This window comes from Chrysemys picta, chromosome 2 (assembly GCF_011386835.1).
Source record: "Chrysemys picta bellii isolate R12L10 chromosome 2, ASM1138683v2, whole genome shotgun sequence".
NCBI lineage: Eukaryota > Metazoa > Chordata > Testudines > Emydidae > Chrysemys > Chrysemys picta.
The window spans coordinates 156,899,804-156,915,966 of NC_088792.1; the positions used below are offsets into that span (position 1 = coordinate 156,899,804).

At 43.9% G+C, this 16,163-nt stretch overlaps 2 protein-coding genes across 4 annotated transcripts in view; one reads left to right on the forward strand and one right to left on the reverse strand.

Annotated features, from left to right (window-relative positions):
• The first annotated feature begins 35 nt into the window (after positions 1-35).
• Positions 36-6,727, forward strand: GNRH1 (gonadotropin releasing hormone 1). 2 transcript variants are annotated; one of them, XM_065584506.1, is made up of 4 exons: positions 36-1,492; positions 2,032-2,173; positions 3,695-3,790; positions 6,560-6,727. In XM_065584506.1, exons 2-4 carry the CDS (start codon positions 2,033-2,035, stop codon positions 6,599-6,601), a joined length of 279 nt encoding a protein of 92 aa, XP_065440578.1. In that variant the 5' UTR covers positions 36-1,492; position 2,032; the 3' UTR covers positions 6,602-6,727. The 2 variants fall into 2 exon arrangements, with proteins under 2 accessions (XP_065440578.1, XP_065440577.1); XM_065584505.1 differs by having other exon boundaries at positions 36-2,173.
• Positions 6,728-12,134: 5,407 nt separating this feature from the next.
• DOCK5 (dedicator of cytokinesis 5) overlaps positions 12,135-16,163 on the reverse strand; it is a 129,204-nt gene continuing 125,175 nt past the window's right edge. For both annotated transcript variants that reach the window (XM_008168669.4, XM_042840285.2), the window contains one exon: positions 12,135-14,348. In XM_008168669.4, the coding sequence (XP_008166891.2) occupies positions 14,247-14,348 (102 nt within the window). In that variant the 3' untranslated portion in view covers positions 12,135-14,246. The remainder of the gene's footprint in view (positions 14,349-16,163) is intronic.

Genomic DNA, 16,163 nt, shown 5'->3' on the forward strand with positions numbered 1-16,163 from the left:
AAAAATGCGGCGCAGACTTTCAAGAGCGCTCAGCTCCCTTTTAGGCATTGTAACTGGGGGCCAGGGTTTTTCAGGACTTGGCCCCTGGATCACTATAGGAACTGGTAGGTCCTGAACACTTTTGAAAATCTGGCTCCAATTGTGTTGGCAGGGCACTTGGAAATCTGGCCCTGTGTGTCTGCAAAGCCTATCTGTTATTGATTTGAGGAAAGGGTTTGAATTCTATAACACAAGAAATAAACAAAAACTGTGCAAGTCCTTTCCTATGTTATATAACTTACCCCTAGGTATTATTTTGCTTAATAAACCATTTTAACAGCTTGATTAGTTGTATCAGCAGGAGTCATGTGTTAGCCCTTCCTGCTGAGATGTTACATTAGGACAGAAAATTGCTTTTCCCAAAGTAACTAAATCCTCCTTAAAATACTTTAATCTTTATCAAATTATTTTTTAATCCATTAATCAGAAAGGGGCTAGGAGGACTGTGAATGGGCTACTAAACAGGATGGAGTGGGTATTTCACTACTTACATCAAAATGGAATGCATGGGAGCAAACAGCTGGATAAAAATTCAGATTTCTGCAGCTAAGTTTGAGTTTCACCCCTCTTTATAGGCGTCTATCAGCATATTTATAGTCTGCAATGCCTTTCACCTCCAAAAGGTGTAAGGGTCACTGCTTAAAGACACCAATATTGTTTGTTATTACATAGTACCTGGGAGCCCCAAGTTATGGACTAGCACCCCATAGTGGTAAGTGTTGTGGAAACACAGAACAAAAAGACGGCCCAGGCCCCAATCTAAGTAATATAGTTGTCTACTGAATCATCTAAATGATACTTTGAACTTTAGAGAACCAAGAATCTCAAAGCACTTAAAAATATTGACCACATTTTCAAAAGGGGCAGATTTTCAAAGTATCTCCGCCCCCAGGGGGCACTCAATGTACTGAGCACTTTTGCAAATCTGGCTGCTTGTTTGGGTGCCTAAATGGAAGCTGAGCACTTTGTAAAATGTGGCCCCTGAGGTCTGATGTACAGAGATGCTTGGCCTTTAACAAACTGAATTCCTTGTACATTTAAACTGTTGCATCTCAACAACTCCAAACTTACCCAGGATGTACTTTCTATTTAAAATAATTAAGAGCCATTGAAAAGAAAAATGAGGATTTTTCCCTAGGGAACCTCTGATTTATGGCTTCTTAAAATAAAGACTGTTTATGGCTCTTAGTGACAACACTCAGCTGAATTTAATAGCTACACCTGGAGTGTTTCAATTATGTGCTTCACTTCTGGTACGCTATAGCAAATTGTAAGAACAAAATTGCAGTCCACATGAGACAATTAAATTGTCACCTGCAGGGAAAGCATCAGTATTAGGAAGGTTGGGAAGATACGTGTATATAAAAAGCAAGCTGGCAGGTACAACATGTAGGATATATTCCGAAGAAGCAGAGCTGGGATTATTCATTCAGCAGCGCCTCTCATCAAGCAGGTAATGTACTTGAACCAGACCATGCATTAAATTTTGGATGCTCAGTGTCCCAAGCTACTTGACTAGGAAAGACTGCAGAGCATTTTTCAAGGACTGAGGTACTAGAACAGAAACTGATTAAATCAAATGGATCAGTTGTGGGCCTGCACCAAAACCCTGGGATCTGAATGCTCCCGAAACTCTGGGGAGGTGTTCAAATTTTGCAGGTGGGCTAACCCTAAATCCTGGAGTTAAACACATCCAGCCTTTTTAGAAATAGCTTGAGCTACAGCTGGATTTCCGGTGCAGCGGGCCAGAATTTAAGATGCATTCCAGAAATACAAACACTGTCATGATTTTGTAGTAACAGAATTGAGCATAACCTGAATGTAATAAACTGATTATTGAATAATCGGGTGTGGGGTGCATGGGGGATTTGTGACCAATGGATTCTCAGCAGCTTTTTGCAAGTATAGGTGCAATTTGTCTTTTTATGGAGTACCCACCGTCTTTGTTCAGTCCCTGTACTATTTTTGCATTCATGTTTTGCTTTCTGGTAGAATGGAGAAGACCAGGAAGCTCTTTGTAAGGTTCCTCATGTTTATTCTGTCTGTGGAGATTTGCTTGGCTCAACACTGGTCTTATGGCCTGCAACCGGGAGGAAAGCGGGATGCTGAAAATCTGGTAGAATCATTCCAAGAGGTAGGTTCTTGGTTTTAAAATGACACTTTATTCATTGTACCTTTCCCCACATGCCCTCCGGGGGATGCGAGCAGAATAGCAGCCTTAGAATCTAAAGGTGTGTCTACACTGCAGTTAATCAACCACTGATTCTCATTAGCGGAAGGGCTGTGGGGATATACAACTGCAGTATAGACACCTGAGCCCAGCTGTCTACATTGCAGTTCTATAGCCCTGCAGCCTGAGCGGGATCTAGCTCACGCTGGCCAGCTGCGGGTGGATAATTGCAGTGCAGACGTCCTTTAGGTGACATGGGACATCTAATGAATTTTCAAAACTTTTTGGAAAATTTAAAAAATTTCATTGTAGTGAAAGAGGCCAGCTTGTCAGCCCTGGAAACCCAATTCTAGCCATAGAAGAGAGACAGTTGCAGTTTCCCCTACCTGTGTAAGAACTGCTGTGCATTTTATTTTAAAATCTGAGCATCTCATGTTTGACGGGAGGGATCTCTAAGAATGAGAGGGAAATATGGTTTCCAGTTTCAGCCAGTCAATAACTTCTCTGCTATATTGTCAGCTAAGGTTCCAATCAGCTATTTTGTTATGGCAACACTCACTCCACTGGAGCTCAGGGAGGACAAGGAACAGCTGCCCTCTGGTAATTGGTCACTGTAGCAAAGCGAAGACTCACCAGTGCAGCGCCTCCTGCTGGTCATCTGGAAATTAGCTCTTTTCCAGTGTATAGAGTGCCCTCTGCAGGCCAGTATCTCACCTACCGCTGGCCCCATGTCCCTCCCCGTGCCCCTTTACCTCAGGGTTCTGCCCCCAGCAGTAACCCACAGTCTGGTCTCCCCTCCCAGGGGAACCCCCAACCCTCTAGCCCCACCTTGCCTCAGTGGCTACTGACAGTCATCCTCCTCTAGCCCCCGCTCACTGGGGCAGACTGCAGTCCGTCATGGCCACTCATCATTGGCACGGAGGTCAGACCAGCTGCCTCTGCCTATCTCTGGGCTGCACCTCCCAGCCCCAGTACCTGCATAGGCCTTTACCAAGGCCTCAGCCAGTTGCCAGACTGGAACTCCCTAGCTCTGTCCAGGTACCCTTTTCTCCCTGGCAGCTAGGTCTTTCTCTCTCCACAGCTAGAGAGAGACTGATCCAGTTCCTCCCTGAGCCCTTCTAACAGGGTCAGGCATGGCCCCAGCTGTGGCTGTTTCCCAATCAGCCTAGCCTTTTCTCTCAGGAGAGGGTAACTGCCCCTCTACTGTCATATGTTGATTGGATTGGATTCAAACTAGTAACCAGAGCTGAAAGCCTCTGTCCACCATTTCCATTTGTCGGAGTCTTCTAACCTCTCTGATTCATCTCTACTTTCATGAGCATTTCTGAAATTTACTGTAACAAAAGTGGGATAACACTGGTTCTATGCAGGGGGAGGGAGAATGGAGAACTTGTGAAGTAGAAAAGCATGTCCCTCTAGCATAGTAGAGTGGTCCTCTAGCAGAAGATTCTCTTTCCATGAGATTTGTATCCTCTTCCAATTCAGATTGCTAGTGAAATGGAAAAAATAGGTGAAATGCAGCATTTTGAATGCACTGGCCCACATCAGCGCTCCATGCTCGGTGGTCTGAAGGGAGCTCTGGTAAGTAAAGCTTTGATTTATTGTGATGGAAACTCAAAGGACCACTTTTTGGGGGGTGTTGGTGCTTAGCAATGCTGGTTCTGCCTCTGCACCAAATGAAAAAATAAAATCAAAGTCAGATAAATTTTACCTTCATCCTAATTCTATGCAGCATTCACAGTTTGTTAATCCCACAGAATAACTCTGCCAGCCGAAGGATCAGGCCATATGGATGCTGCTCCCCCTAGTGTGCCCTGACTGTGGAGTCTCTATTCCGGTACAACCTCCAAAGCAAAAATAGCAGAACCTTAACGAACAGACCAGCAGAGCCCCCACAGGCAAGTGCAGAGAAGTCTAGTGTCCAACCTAGAATTTTGGGCAAAGGTTTTCAGACATGACCAGGGGGTTTGGGTGCCTCCATTTTCATGTGACCAACCGCACTTTAAATGAGACAGATGCTCAGCACTGTCTGAAAATCAGACCATTTTGCGATGTTTCAGGGCAGGCACCTAAATACTGAGGCATCCAAAATCACTAGTCCTGTTTGAAAAGCTTGGCTTTCCTATTTACCCACTGCTAAGTCTCACCTTCAACCGACTGAACAAAAGCAAACCTCGGCTAGGAGACAGCTCCGGAAAGTTGCAGTACTCAGAGGTTTGCAGAACATATGGGCCAAACTCTGACAATGCAGATGTGTACATAAGTATGCTTTGACTTCAAATGCAAACTGTACATTCAAATTACTTTAATTGTGAACTCTTTGGGGCAGGGGTTTTGTACAGCACCTTGGGGTCCTGGCCCATGGCTGGGCCTCCTAGTCTCTACTCCGATATGAATAATAATTTCTGAAAGTATTAACACAATGATCTTTCTCCTATGAAAACCTTTATCGGGGAAGTGGAAAGAGCAGGCAGTGAGTCATTTGAATGCTTCTTACCCATGTAGGAGGAAGTCCTTTCCTTTCTTTCTCATAGCTAAAGGCTCACTAATTGGATTTTCAGGTTTGCCAACCTCCAATTACTTTCAAAATATATTTGCATTGTTACATGATATGATGAAAGAAGAGTTTAATGCAGAAGCTTAAGAATTTATGCCTTGGGTAATAACTGCTATGTATCTGCTTCTCCTGTAGTCATACATGCTGTGGCCCGTGGACCACCAATTATCCACAGCCCACTTGCTACGGGCTGCAGTGAGCTGGCTGGTCATTTGTTGCTGGCTCCTCGTTTCCAGCTGCTGAATGATATTGAAAATACGTTCAATCTTTTCCCTATATAACTTTTCCATATAACCGATTGTTGTAGTTGCTACAGGGATGTTATGCAACCAACCTGTGGAAAACAAGGTGATCCACACAAAAATGAATGTGTCCAGAGGGGGGAGGCTTTCAGGGAGGCTAATCTCAATGGTTTCCCAGAGGAAATACATCTATAGGCTGAAGGGTAGAGCAATCTCTTTGCCAGAGGTCCCCAAAGTATGGGGAGAGGGTACGGATAGGGGTAAGTGGGGGATGCAAGATAAAAAGTTTGCGGACCACTGCTCTGAGATTAAATAGCTGATCTCTGAGGTGGTCAATTAGTTGCATTGATACCAGAATTTATCCTCTAGACCCTACATTTACAGAACAGAGTGAGACGGAAGGATAGGCCAGTGGTTCGTGGGTTAGCATGAGAATCAGAATGGGATTCAACTCCATGCTCTGCCACAGACTTCCTATGTGAGCTTTGGCGAGCCACTTAGGTGCCTAAATTCCTTTAAAATCTGGCTCTATGGAAGCAGCCAGGCACCTAGTGGGATTTTCTATGGGAATTAGACATGTAGGCTCTTTTGAAAATCCCACTACGCACCTATATACCTTTAAAAATCTGGGGCTTAGTGTCTCTGTAAAATGGGGATAACCACATTTTCCTACCTCACAGGGGAGTTGAGAATAAATACCTTAAAGATTGTGAGGTGCTTGCATACCATAGTAATGGGAGCCCTAGAAAGTACTTACCTATTATAGTTGGGAGAAAGACAGACAGTATATTTCCCTAGACTAGATCAATAGAATCTCAGGCTACAAGAACAATAGATGTGGCAAGGTACGTCAGTACCTGAATGGCAGACTGGATACTGCAGGAAATGGTGCTGTGATAGTCCTGAGATATGCCATAGCAGAAAGTAAGATGTTAGCTCTGGTATTCTGGTCAAAGGCTACATTTGTATAGGGACACTTAACATACTGATACTTCAAATGACTACATTTCCTCACTACTTGTCCTAAACTGTTGTTGCTATTCATTGTTCAACAGTCACTGTGTTGCACTCCAGAAACAGCTGCATTTCAGGGGCGGGCAAACTGCTAGATTAGTGGTTCTCAAACTTTTGTACTGGTGACCCCTTTCACATTGCACTCAGAGGCTTGTTACCCCCCCCCCATAAATTAAAAACACTTTTGAATATATTTAACACCCTTATAAATGCTGGAAGCAAAGCAGGTTTTGGGGTGGAGGCTGACAGCTTGCGACCCCAAAGGGTCCTGACCCCCAGTTTGAGAATCCCTGTGTTAGATGGAGGAGTAGGACGAAAGGAACTATTATAAATGTAAGTAAGTTATGGTGTACTGCACTAGCACCTACATAAGCGGGTGGCAGAGATCCGCTTAGTTCAGATTTATGCAGGTCTAGCCCTCTTCCTGATGGAGACCCTCCATGCAGAATATTTTAGTATTTCACCTGGCCTTAAAATTCCAAACCAAGTAATTTTTCCTCTTTAAAAAAAAAATCAATCATACAATGTGTGTTACAGGCAAGTCTGATTGAAGGAGACGCAGGGCGAAAGAAGATCTGAATTCATGAAGGCAAATGGAACAAAGGATCCGTTACTGTAACATTTCAAAGCAATGATTTAGCTCTAATGTCTGACCTCTGTTTGGATAAGTGTCATGTGCATAAATGTTCAAATACAAAAACCATATACAGATGTTGGAAATATTTTTTTGGGTAGAGTATTAGCTCTGGCATAAGATAAATGACTGCTTGGGGCAATGCACCGGGATTCAAGAGACTTGGGTTCTACTTGCCACTGATCTGCTGTGTGACTTTTCACGGGTACAAACACTGTCTAGCAAAATGGGCCCGTAATGTTTGTTGGGGCCTCTGGACGTTAGTCTAATATATGTAAGTTAGTTACTATTAAACAACACACAATTTCACTTGCATTTCAATAGTCCATGCATGGAAGACATTTAGGGTGTTTTTTCCTGGTTTACTCAATCTACATTTATTTAAAAAAATATTTACAAACTTTACAACAGTAAACACGCTGTTTTCAAAACACGTACATTTGTACAGCTGGCTTTACAGTCTCAGTAAATAATATGCTATTTAGTCACAGGTGCAGAATCCCTTTTCCAAAGCTTGGCTCTGGCCCTTTCTTCAGAACCAGTTTAGAAGCTGTATGTATGGGTGAGTCGGCTGCAGGGGGCTATGAAGCTACTTCCAGCCCACAGTGGTTTTAAAAACTTAAATAATCAAGTCAAGTACCTCCAAGGAATGAAAGCGGTCATGTTGGGAAGGAAGCTATGCCACAACATAAAAGTAAGTTTCCCCAGCATTCAAGAGGAACATATCCCCTACTGATGGTATTAAATTGTCATAATACCAACATTATCAATTAACACATACAGGAAGATAGATTAAGCCAATATTATCTGTATACGTTAACAGTATGTGGCATTATGATCTTTTGGGATGGGATTTTCCAAAGCCCGCAGTGCTGGCCTAACTCAGTTCTCATTAGGATGTTATATTCTGTAATAGGAGAGTTTACATAGACAGTGGAAGCCAGTGGGACTTCATAGAAGCTGAGGGCAAGTCTACACTACCAACGATGCAGCTACGCCTCGGTAGCACTGTGAAGATGTTCTAAGCCAACAGGAGCGAGAGCTCACGCATCAGCTTAGTTACTCCACCTCTGCCAGCCGTGGTAGCTATGTTGGCAGGAGAAACACTCCTACTGACACAGTGCTGTCTATACGGCCGGTATAACTTCATCACTCAGGGATGTGGATTTTTCACGTCCCTGAGCGACGTAGTTACACTGAAGTGTGTAGAGTAGACCTGGCCCAAGTTAGGTCAACGCTGGGTGTGTGCTTTTGAAAGTCACTCCCTTTAATGTCAGGAGATCCGTTCGGCCATGTTACTCAGGTGTTTTCAGGTTCCCCTGGAATCTTAGAGGGAGGTTCTTGCTGGGCAATTACAGAGTTTGGTCTACAGCTGTTGCTGGAAGTGAAAACAGTGATATATATGATAGAGCAGCTTTTACCAAACAGCTGGGATTGAAAAAGGGAACCAGCAATATTCAGGAATGTTTTCACTACCAAACAAATAAAAATACAGTTAAATTACAGACACATCAGTCTTTTTAATATTTCCATTTACAATTATAAAAATAAATAAGGACAGTAAATCTGGAGCAATGAATCCTACATTATCACTACAAGTCTAACTCATGGTTCATTTGTGGAAGGTATGCTGGCAGGCACAAGTAGGGAAGTTTATTAGATGCAAATTTTCAACAAGTCCTCGATAGGCACGGCTGCCTTGTCTGCCACTGCTGCTCCCAGAACAGTTTTCACTGGAGTCAACCTCCTTTCCTAATCTAATAATCCACTGAACGGGAAAACTGCCCATTTCTCCCCCAGACATGGATAAGAACCTGTAATACTTTAAATCAAATTTATCCTGGCATTACAAATTTTAAATTAAAAGCACTCAAAAAGCAAAGGTTGCGCAAATTTCTCAGTGGAAAAAATGTGACTAGACTAGCAGATTCCAAGGCCAGAAGGGAACATTGTGATCATCTAGTCAGCACTCCTGTATAATGCAGGCCAGGGAACTTCCCTAAAATAATTCCTGTCCGAACTAAAGTAGATCTTTTAAGAAAGCCTCTAATCATGATTTAAAAGGTTCTGGGAATTGAAACATAACACTCGTTTTGAAGAGCGTAGCTAGGATGTGGGATTACCTAAATATTTTTTCAGTGCAGACTGGATTTTTGGTTTCCAGGTTTGGTTTTTTTTAAATGGTAATGGTAAGCACAGAAGTAAGCTTTCATTTCTGCCATGGACTGATTACATCATGGTGGGGCTTGTCCTTGGGAGAGACTGGGTAAAATTTTCAAAAGTGTTCCAAGAATTTAAAAGCCAAATTCCCATTTTCAAAACGGATTTAGATGCTTAAGTCCCATTTACTTTCAATGACTTTGGTTTCTGAGGGCCAGATTTTCAAAGCTATTAAGGAGCCTAGTGATACAGATAGGTATCTAGTGGGATTGTCAGAAGTGCCAAGGTACTTAGCTCCCATAGATTTAATCCTTAGATGCCTAAATACCTTTAAAAATCTGGCAGTTAAGGACCTATGTCTCTTCCGAATAGGGTGACCAGACAGCAAAGGTGAAAAATCAGGACAGGGTAATAGGAGCCTATATAAGAAAAAGACCCAAAAATCGGGATCGTCCCTATAAAATCAGGACATCTGGTCACCCTACTTCTGAAAATGGGAACAAGGCTCCTAAATCACTTTGATACTTGAAAATTTTGCTACTTGTCTTCAATAGAGACAATCTGATTTATACCAGCTGAGGATCTGACCCCTTGAGCACTGCACTCCAGTCAGCAATACACTTCTAAGGAAACAAACTTCCATTCATGAGCATGTTTTCCACCCAATGAAAAGAAAGGGGGTAGGAGAGGCTAACCCAAGTTAGAGACCGATTGAAGACATAGCAAATAAAAACTCCCCCAAGTATAGGCGAGAGTTTAAAGATGAAGGTAACACACAGGACCTCTCAAATCCTCTACATCCTCCTTATGCGACAGCTGCCCTATCCCCCCTCCTGTAGAAGTGAGGTCTAAACTAGAACAATCTCAAACTGGCCGGACGATAAGCCAGCAAGAAGAAAAGCCTGAATTGTGCAGCCAGCTCATCAAGGCAAACTGTGAGGAAGTTGTCAGGCAAGTTGGTGCCGGGGAGCAACCTGCTTAAGAGTTCAACCCCTAATGAAGGCCAAGAATTAAAATGTGGCTTGTATCAGCCACAGCTCCACACACACACAAAAAAAAGCGCGCCTGGGGCTTCTTGAAGTTCAGAGGCAATCGACAGAGCTTCCTACAGCTCTCCTATCTGTGTTAGTCTTAGGTGATTAGTTTAGCTGCTTGGTAACTCAGGTGTTAGTACTGTTGAGTTACAAGCAGGAGGGAAAGTAACTGCTGATAATCCTAACTGCTAGCAGCTATCTCTGGATGGCAGAGAGAGCGTTTTAACCCCTTATATATCAGGTACTTTGTCCATCAATCCTCTCTGTAACAAGGCTGAAAAATGGGAAAGAACAGGAATTTAAAACACAGGTGGAAGGAGGAAATGTCAGGATGTTGCTAAAGATCAGATTTGGACCCAAAATTCGGGGGTGTCTGGATTGAGGTTTTGAGTTTGGTTCATTCTAGAGTTAAGGCTGCAATGTTCTTTCCAAATTTCAGGGTTGTTCAAATCTGGGCTTTCTGATCAGGCCCATTTCTCCTTTTACATATAGTTGGCAAGCACACAAAATATACCAGCGAGTAAAGGTTAATGGAGTAGATCAAAACAGAGAGAAATAAAACTAGAGATAAGCCAGACTACTGCAATATCCCTGCCTAGCTCTCTTACTCATGGTGGAAAAAGCCACTAGCTGTAGTTCTTGCAAACATTCATGCTTTCTGCCTGATATTAAGAGCGAGAGGAAATTTACCATTGCATCCATTTCGTGCTCGGAATATTCCCTCTTTTGCAAGGAAATTAAGTAAGTACATGGCTGATACTGACTGATTGGTGAAGGATTGGAAAACGGACTGAATTAATACGAAGTGAAATATGCGCACACACTATTCACTTGTACCAGACCCTACACTCCTCACTCAGACAAAATTCTCATGGACTCAGTGAGAGTTTTGAGTAAGGATTTCAGGATTGTGTGTGCGTGTGTGTATCCGGGATGGCAGGAAAAGGTGGGTACAAAAAAAGAAAACCCTGAGGTTTTCAAGTCAAGCAATATCTATGTCCAGGAATGTAATGTGGAACTGACAATCTCTATGATGCTCTGGGGATTGGATGCGGAGGTGGAATATGGTCAAGATGTTCAAAAAGGTTTTCAAAGCTTTCCCTGGAGAAGGCAGCTGCCCAAAAGACAGTTGTGTGTGCACTACAGCGAACACAGCTTTAGGCATATGTGATGTGACTGCAGTGTGACTTCTAAAATGTCTCCAACTTATTTTGTGATGTGAATCTGATAGGAGCCTTTAATGAATGCAATCTGTTTATGGAGCCATACGGGCAGCACAGTGAATGCAGCTTCTGCATGTTTCTATTTTCATCCAAACAGACACCAAAGAAACATATTACAAAAGATTGGATTGTTCCAGTCTGAATAAAAATAATTACAATAAGATTGCTATACTATTGGACAGTGCTTTATTAGGCTTAAAGGCCTTTTGTTTTTCAATGAGGTAATTAAACTAGTTTGTATAGCAATAGCAGGAGAAATTATGTTGGAATGGCCTATGTTTAAAATATGATAAATGTTTTGAATATTGCAGGTCACATCCTCAGCAGTGTTTTCAGTGGCTCTACATGATTTAAAACCACCTGAGGATCTGGCCTTCTAATTAGAGAGGGTCCTGAACCAAAGCTCTGCTCCACTTGCAAAGTTTGGATCCAAATCTGAATTGCCACCATGTTTGCAGGTGGATCCACTGCTAGGACAGGGCTGAACCAAAATCATCACTAGAGGCATAAGGATTCAGCAATCAGAACTTAGCAGAAAGGTTTTTGATTCAGTCACACAGGGTATGGTTTACATTGCAATAAAGACTCAGGTCATAGCTGCATCAGCTGACTTGGGCTCACAGAGCTTGAGCTGTGGGGCTATACAATTGCAGTGTAGATGACTGGGCTCGATCTGGAGTCCAGGCTTTGAGGCCCCACAACCGGGAGGACCTCAAAGTCTGGGCTCGGGCTAGTGCCCCAGCCCAACCAGCTGCACTGATATTTTTAGTCCTGCAGCTCAATCCCTGGTAGGTCAAGTCAACTGACCCGGGTTCTGAGTCTGGGTGCCACGGACTTTTTACTGCAGTGTAGACATACCTTAAGATACTTTGGTGATGATCATAATATACAAACCTAGACAGAGAAAGGGAATGCAGAATATAGGCCACCTAGTTCTTTCATTTGTTTTGCAGGGCTAAAAAGAACAAACACACATTTTTAAATTGACCTCACCTATTCAGATCATCATGTGACCAGAAAACTATGGGCGATGAAAATGAGCAGGGTCCTGGAGGGATTGATTTATGAAACAAGATTACAAGAGTTATGATAATGACCTACCTATTTGGACTAAGGGCCTGATCCAAAGCCCGCTAAATTCAATGGAAAGATGCCCATTGTCTCCAGCAGTCTCTGGATCACGCCCTAAGGGAGGGACCGCAAAACTGGTCTACATGCTTTTGAAGGATGTTAACAGCAAGCAGGGAAAGGAATTATTTAGGGTGGCAAGTGGCGGTATAAATATGAGTCATGGGATGAAGTTATAGAAGGGACAATTTAGATTGACTATCAGGCAGTGAAAACTTATTAAACAGAATGCTGCTGCCACACACTGAAAACAACAGAAGAAAGGAATAAGTAATGAAGAGAGAAGAATTAGAACTGATTCTGTAAAATATCCCTAAACAGCATAATTGTCATATTCGCCAAACACAGCCCATCAGGAACTGGAGCAACCCAAGAAACCAGAAACTTCAGGGTGTACTGCCCAGTCTTTCATGTCCCTCTCAGACCTAGGTGTGACTCATTTGAGTTTAGTGATCGTTAAAAGTTAGGCCAAGTGTTTTGTGTGCAAAACACAATGGAAGCTCCCAGACAAAAGGCACAGGACAAAAGGCACAAGAAGAGTTGCAACAACAGGGTGCAGTAAGAGGGGGTGTGCTTGTGAGTGCGTGGATTGGAAGGCCAAGAGTTCAACTGGGATTTGAAAGGCTAATGGTTATTGAACTTGGTTTATGAGATTCAGATGTACATCTATACTGCGATAAAAACCAAGTCTCAGGGCCTAGGTCAACTAAGGTGACCAAACATCTTGATATTAGGGACTTTGTCTTATGTACACAACTAACCCCCTGCCATGTGGGAAAAAAAAAAAGGTTTCCTGATTTTTCACACTTGCTAAGGTCAACAGTGTAGATGCTTGGGAGCTCCGAAACCCTCCCGCCTTGTGGGGTCCCGGAGCCCAGGCTCCAGCACCAGCCTGAACGTCTGCACTGTAATCTTATAGCCCCGCAGCCCAAGCCCCGTGAGCTTGAGTCAGCTGACCCAGGCCAGCTGCGGCCGTGCTGTGGGTCTTTTCTCACGATGCAGACATAACCTCTGTCCCTCCTGATGAGCTGCCCATAATGAAAATTGCCACCTGTTCATGCTAAAGCAACGCGTACCAGGGAAGAGAGGACTTTTTTGCACCATTGTTCAGTTATTTAAAAAAAAAAAAAAAAAGTCGTAGCCTATTGCGTCCCGTGAGCACACAGGCTGAGCAGGTAGGCAACACAAGCGGAGCATCAGCTGCTTTGCAGTATTCAAACAAGAATCAAAAGCAAAGGTCTGAGGCGGGGTTGGCGAACCCAAACTCTCCCCTGGGAGTGAGCTACCACCATTGTTGGCCCAAGTGCGAGCAACCTGCCCTCATCTTTAATATACAGGAGTGACCAGCAGAGACGTCAGGGCCCTGCATGTGAGGATCATTTTTGCTCGCAGCAGGTCTCAGGACACAATCAGAACCTTGTGAGGCCGCTTGAATTGAGGCAGAACATCACATGTTAGCACCTGTCGTCTCCAGGGGCTGCATTTCACAGATGGGAATGGCTGTAATCTGGTCCATTCCATGCAAATCAGGGCTCTCTTACTCCCCCCTTGGCCCTCCGCCCCACTGGTGCAGCTGCATAGGTATAAACCTGTAATGCAAACATGCTGGGGCAGTATAAGGAGTGTTTTGTATTGACATGGCTGACCTCGGATTAAGTGCTGCTGCAAATCCTTTTCACACTAGCATGGCAACTCTGCACGAGGGGTTTGCGCTAATGCAGTTACACTTGTGGAACCACCACCAGTACAGACAAGCTCTTTTGGGGGATGAGCCTCAGATTTCTGGTAACACTGCCTCCATTTTAAAGCTCAAAGGTTCCCCATCAGGCTTAGTGTCTTAATGGGTGCAAGGAAAATCAGAGGGTCGGGAATGCAAAATATATACAGTTCAAGTGGCTTATTTTGGAATTACCTGGGGGAAAACTCCCAGGGAAGGGAATGGAAGATGGGATCACCAGTCTTTAGGGCTGGAAAGACCCAGAGTGACAGTAAAAGAAAAGCAGCCCATTTCACTCAAGGTGTTATTGTGTACGCAGAGGGAATCCTTATTGCAATCCCTGCTCCGAAGAGACGACGCTGGATTTTCTTGCTTTCGGAGGCGGAGGGGGAGGTTTGACTTCACGTCTGCTGGGCAGTGGTGGGGCAACCTGGAAAGATAAAACACATAACCAGGGGGTAAGAACCAGGCGACAGACATCTAGATGGTGCTGCATTCCCTGCTATTTATTTCAGGATCAAATCCTCCAATTCCACTCCAAATCGAACTTCTCAGCATCAGATGATGGAACACAAGTCTGAGAATCACTACATTTGGGTTCTGCCTCTGACTCGCTGTCTGAGTTTCAGCAAGCCTGTGTGCCAGTTTTCCCATCTGTAAAATGAGGACAATACTTCTTTCCTACAGTGCTGGAGCCTTGAAATACCACCTGTCCTGATGGGTGAACTCCATTGAGTAACACCAAAGGCCTGATTTTCCATTGAGTTGCAACTTGTGTGATCATTTACACAGGTGCAGTGAGGGCCAAATTGGTGTAAAATGCTACCCCAACAGAATGGGAGCATTTACATCTCTTTTCAATGGTGTAAATGACTGCACGTGGTACAAGGAATCAGTGAATCAGGCCACGAGTTCCAGTACAAAAGTCATACCCTTCCTGCACAAGGAATGGGATTTTAAAGAGCGCCCCTTGGTTTTGCACAAATTTGCGCTCTTTCTTGGGTTCTTTGGATTTTTCCCTTCAGCTACTTTAACCAATGTACATCAGCTATTAAGGGGCACATTTGGAATAAGCAAGATCTGAAAGAAGGCTGGGTGAGCAAGAGGCCATGTTCTCTCCCCTTGCTCCGCCTAAACTTCCTGGATTTCAAAACTAGTTAGAGAAAATAAAGGAAGGGTTAGGTGGGGGCTTTATGACTTAAAAAGCAATGTGCAGAAACCCTCCGGTGAAAATACTTTTACAGTCTCTCCTTACGGCCCTCTGCGTCAGTCCCGTCTGGCTCCAGACCAAGGTCAATGACAACGTAGCAACAGCATGTTAATAATCCATTTTCTTATAAGGCTCAGGGAAAGGGAGCTCTTCATTAATCCTCTTGCACAATAACTCCCAGCACATCCACGGCACTCGTATGTTTCCTGCAGTCAGACCACCTCGTGCAGCAATGCTGCCCCATGTCTCAAGCTATGTCAAGTCACACTAGGTCAGGATTTGCAGAGGAGACCTCTAAAGCATCCCTAGCAGGACATGTTTTGGGGGGATTGTAGGTCAGAACTGAAACAGTCCCATGGTATGATGTTGGGGTATGTCCCAGGCCTGCGAGAGGTGCCGTCATTTGGAATCAATGTAAAACTAAGGCCAGAGCCACTGTGGCCTCCAAGGCTACTTCTACACTACGAGCTAGAGGAGTGATTCCCCTGCTGGTGTACTCATATTCCTAGCTCTCATCAAGCTAGCATGAGTATAAACAGCTGTGTAGCCACGGCAGCATGGGTAGCAGTAGCAGAGACATGGCTGATTCGTGCCAAGTACAACCCCCTGAAACCAGTGGATATGTATTCAGCACAGCTCAGTCGTGCCTGCACTATCGCTACTGTGGCTGCATCAAGCGAGTGTGAGTATGTGCACATGGGCACAGGAAGCCCACCCCAGCTCATGGAGTAGACAGAGCTGAAAATGTCCCATTTTCATTTTTTTTTAAATAAAGAATGATGATATTAAAAACTCAGTATTACTGGCCAAATTCCAACTCAGGTTATTACACTATCCCTCTCTAAACTTTCTCTGCAGCTTTGGTTAGGGCGTTCTTCCCTTTCTGTTCCAAAGGGATATTCAAGGATAGCTCAGTGGTTTGAGCATTGGCCTGCTAAACCCAGGGTTGTGAGTTCAATCCTTGAGGGGGCCATTTAGGGAACTGGGGTAAAAATCTGTCTGGAGATTGGTCCTGCTTTGAGCAGGGGGTTGGAC

Bases quoted from the DNA above. Each gene is read 5' to 3' on its own strand.
- GNRH1 (XM_065584505.1), top strand. From the start codon at position 2,033: ATGGAGAAGACCAGGAAGCTCTTTGTAAGGTTCCTCATGTTTATTCTG. The intron at 2,174-3,694 runs GTAGGTTCTTGG...CTTCCAATTCAG, and splicing joins TGGTAGAATCATTCCAAGAG to ATTGCTAGTGAAATGGAAAA. The intron at 3,791-6,559 runs GTAAGTAAAGCT...TGTGTGTTACAG, and splicing joins GTGGTCTGAAGGGAGCTCTG to GCAAGTCTGATTGAAGGAGA.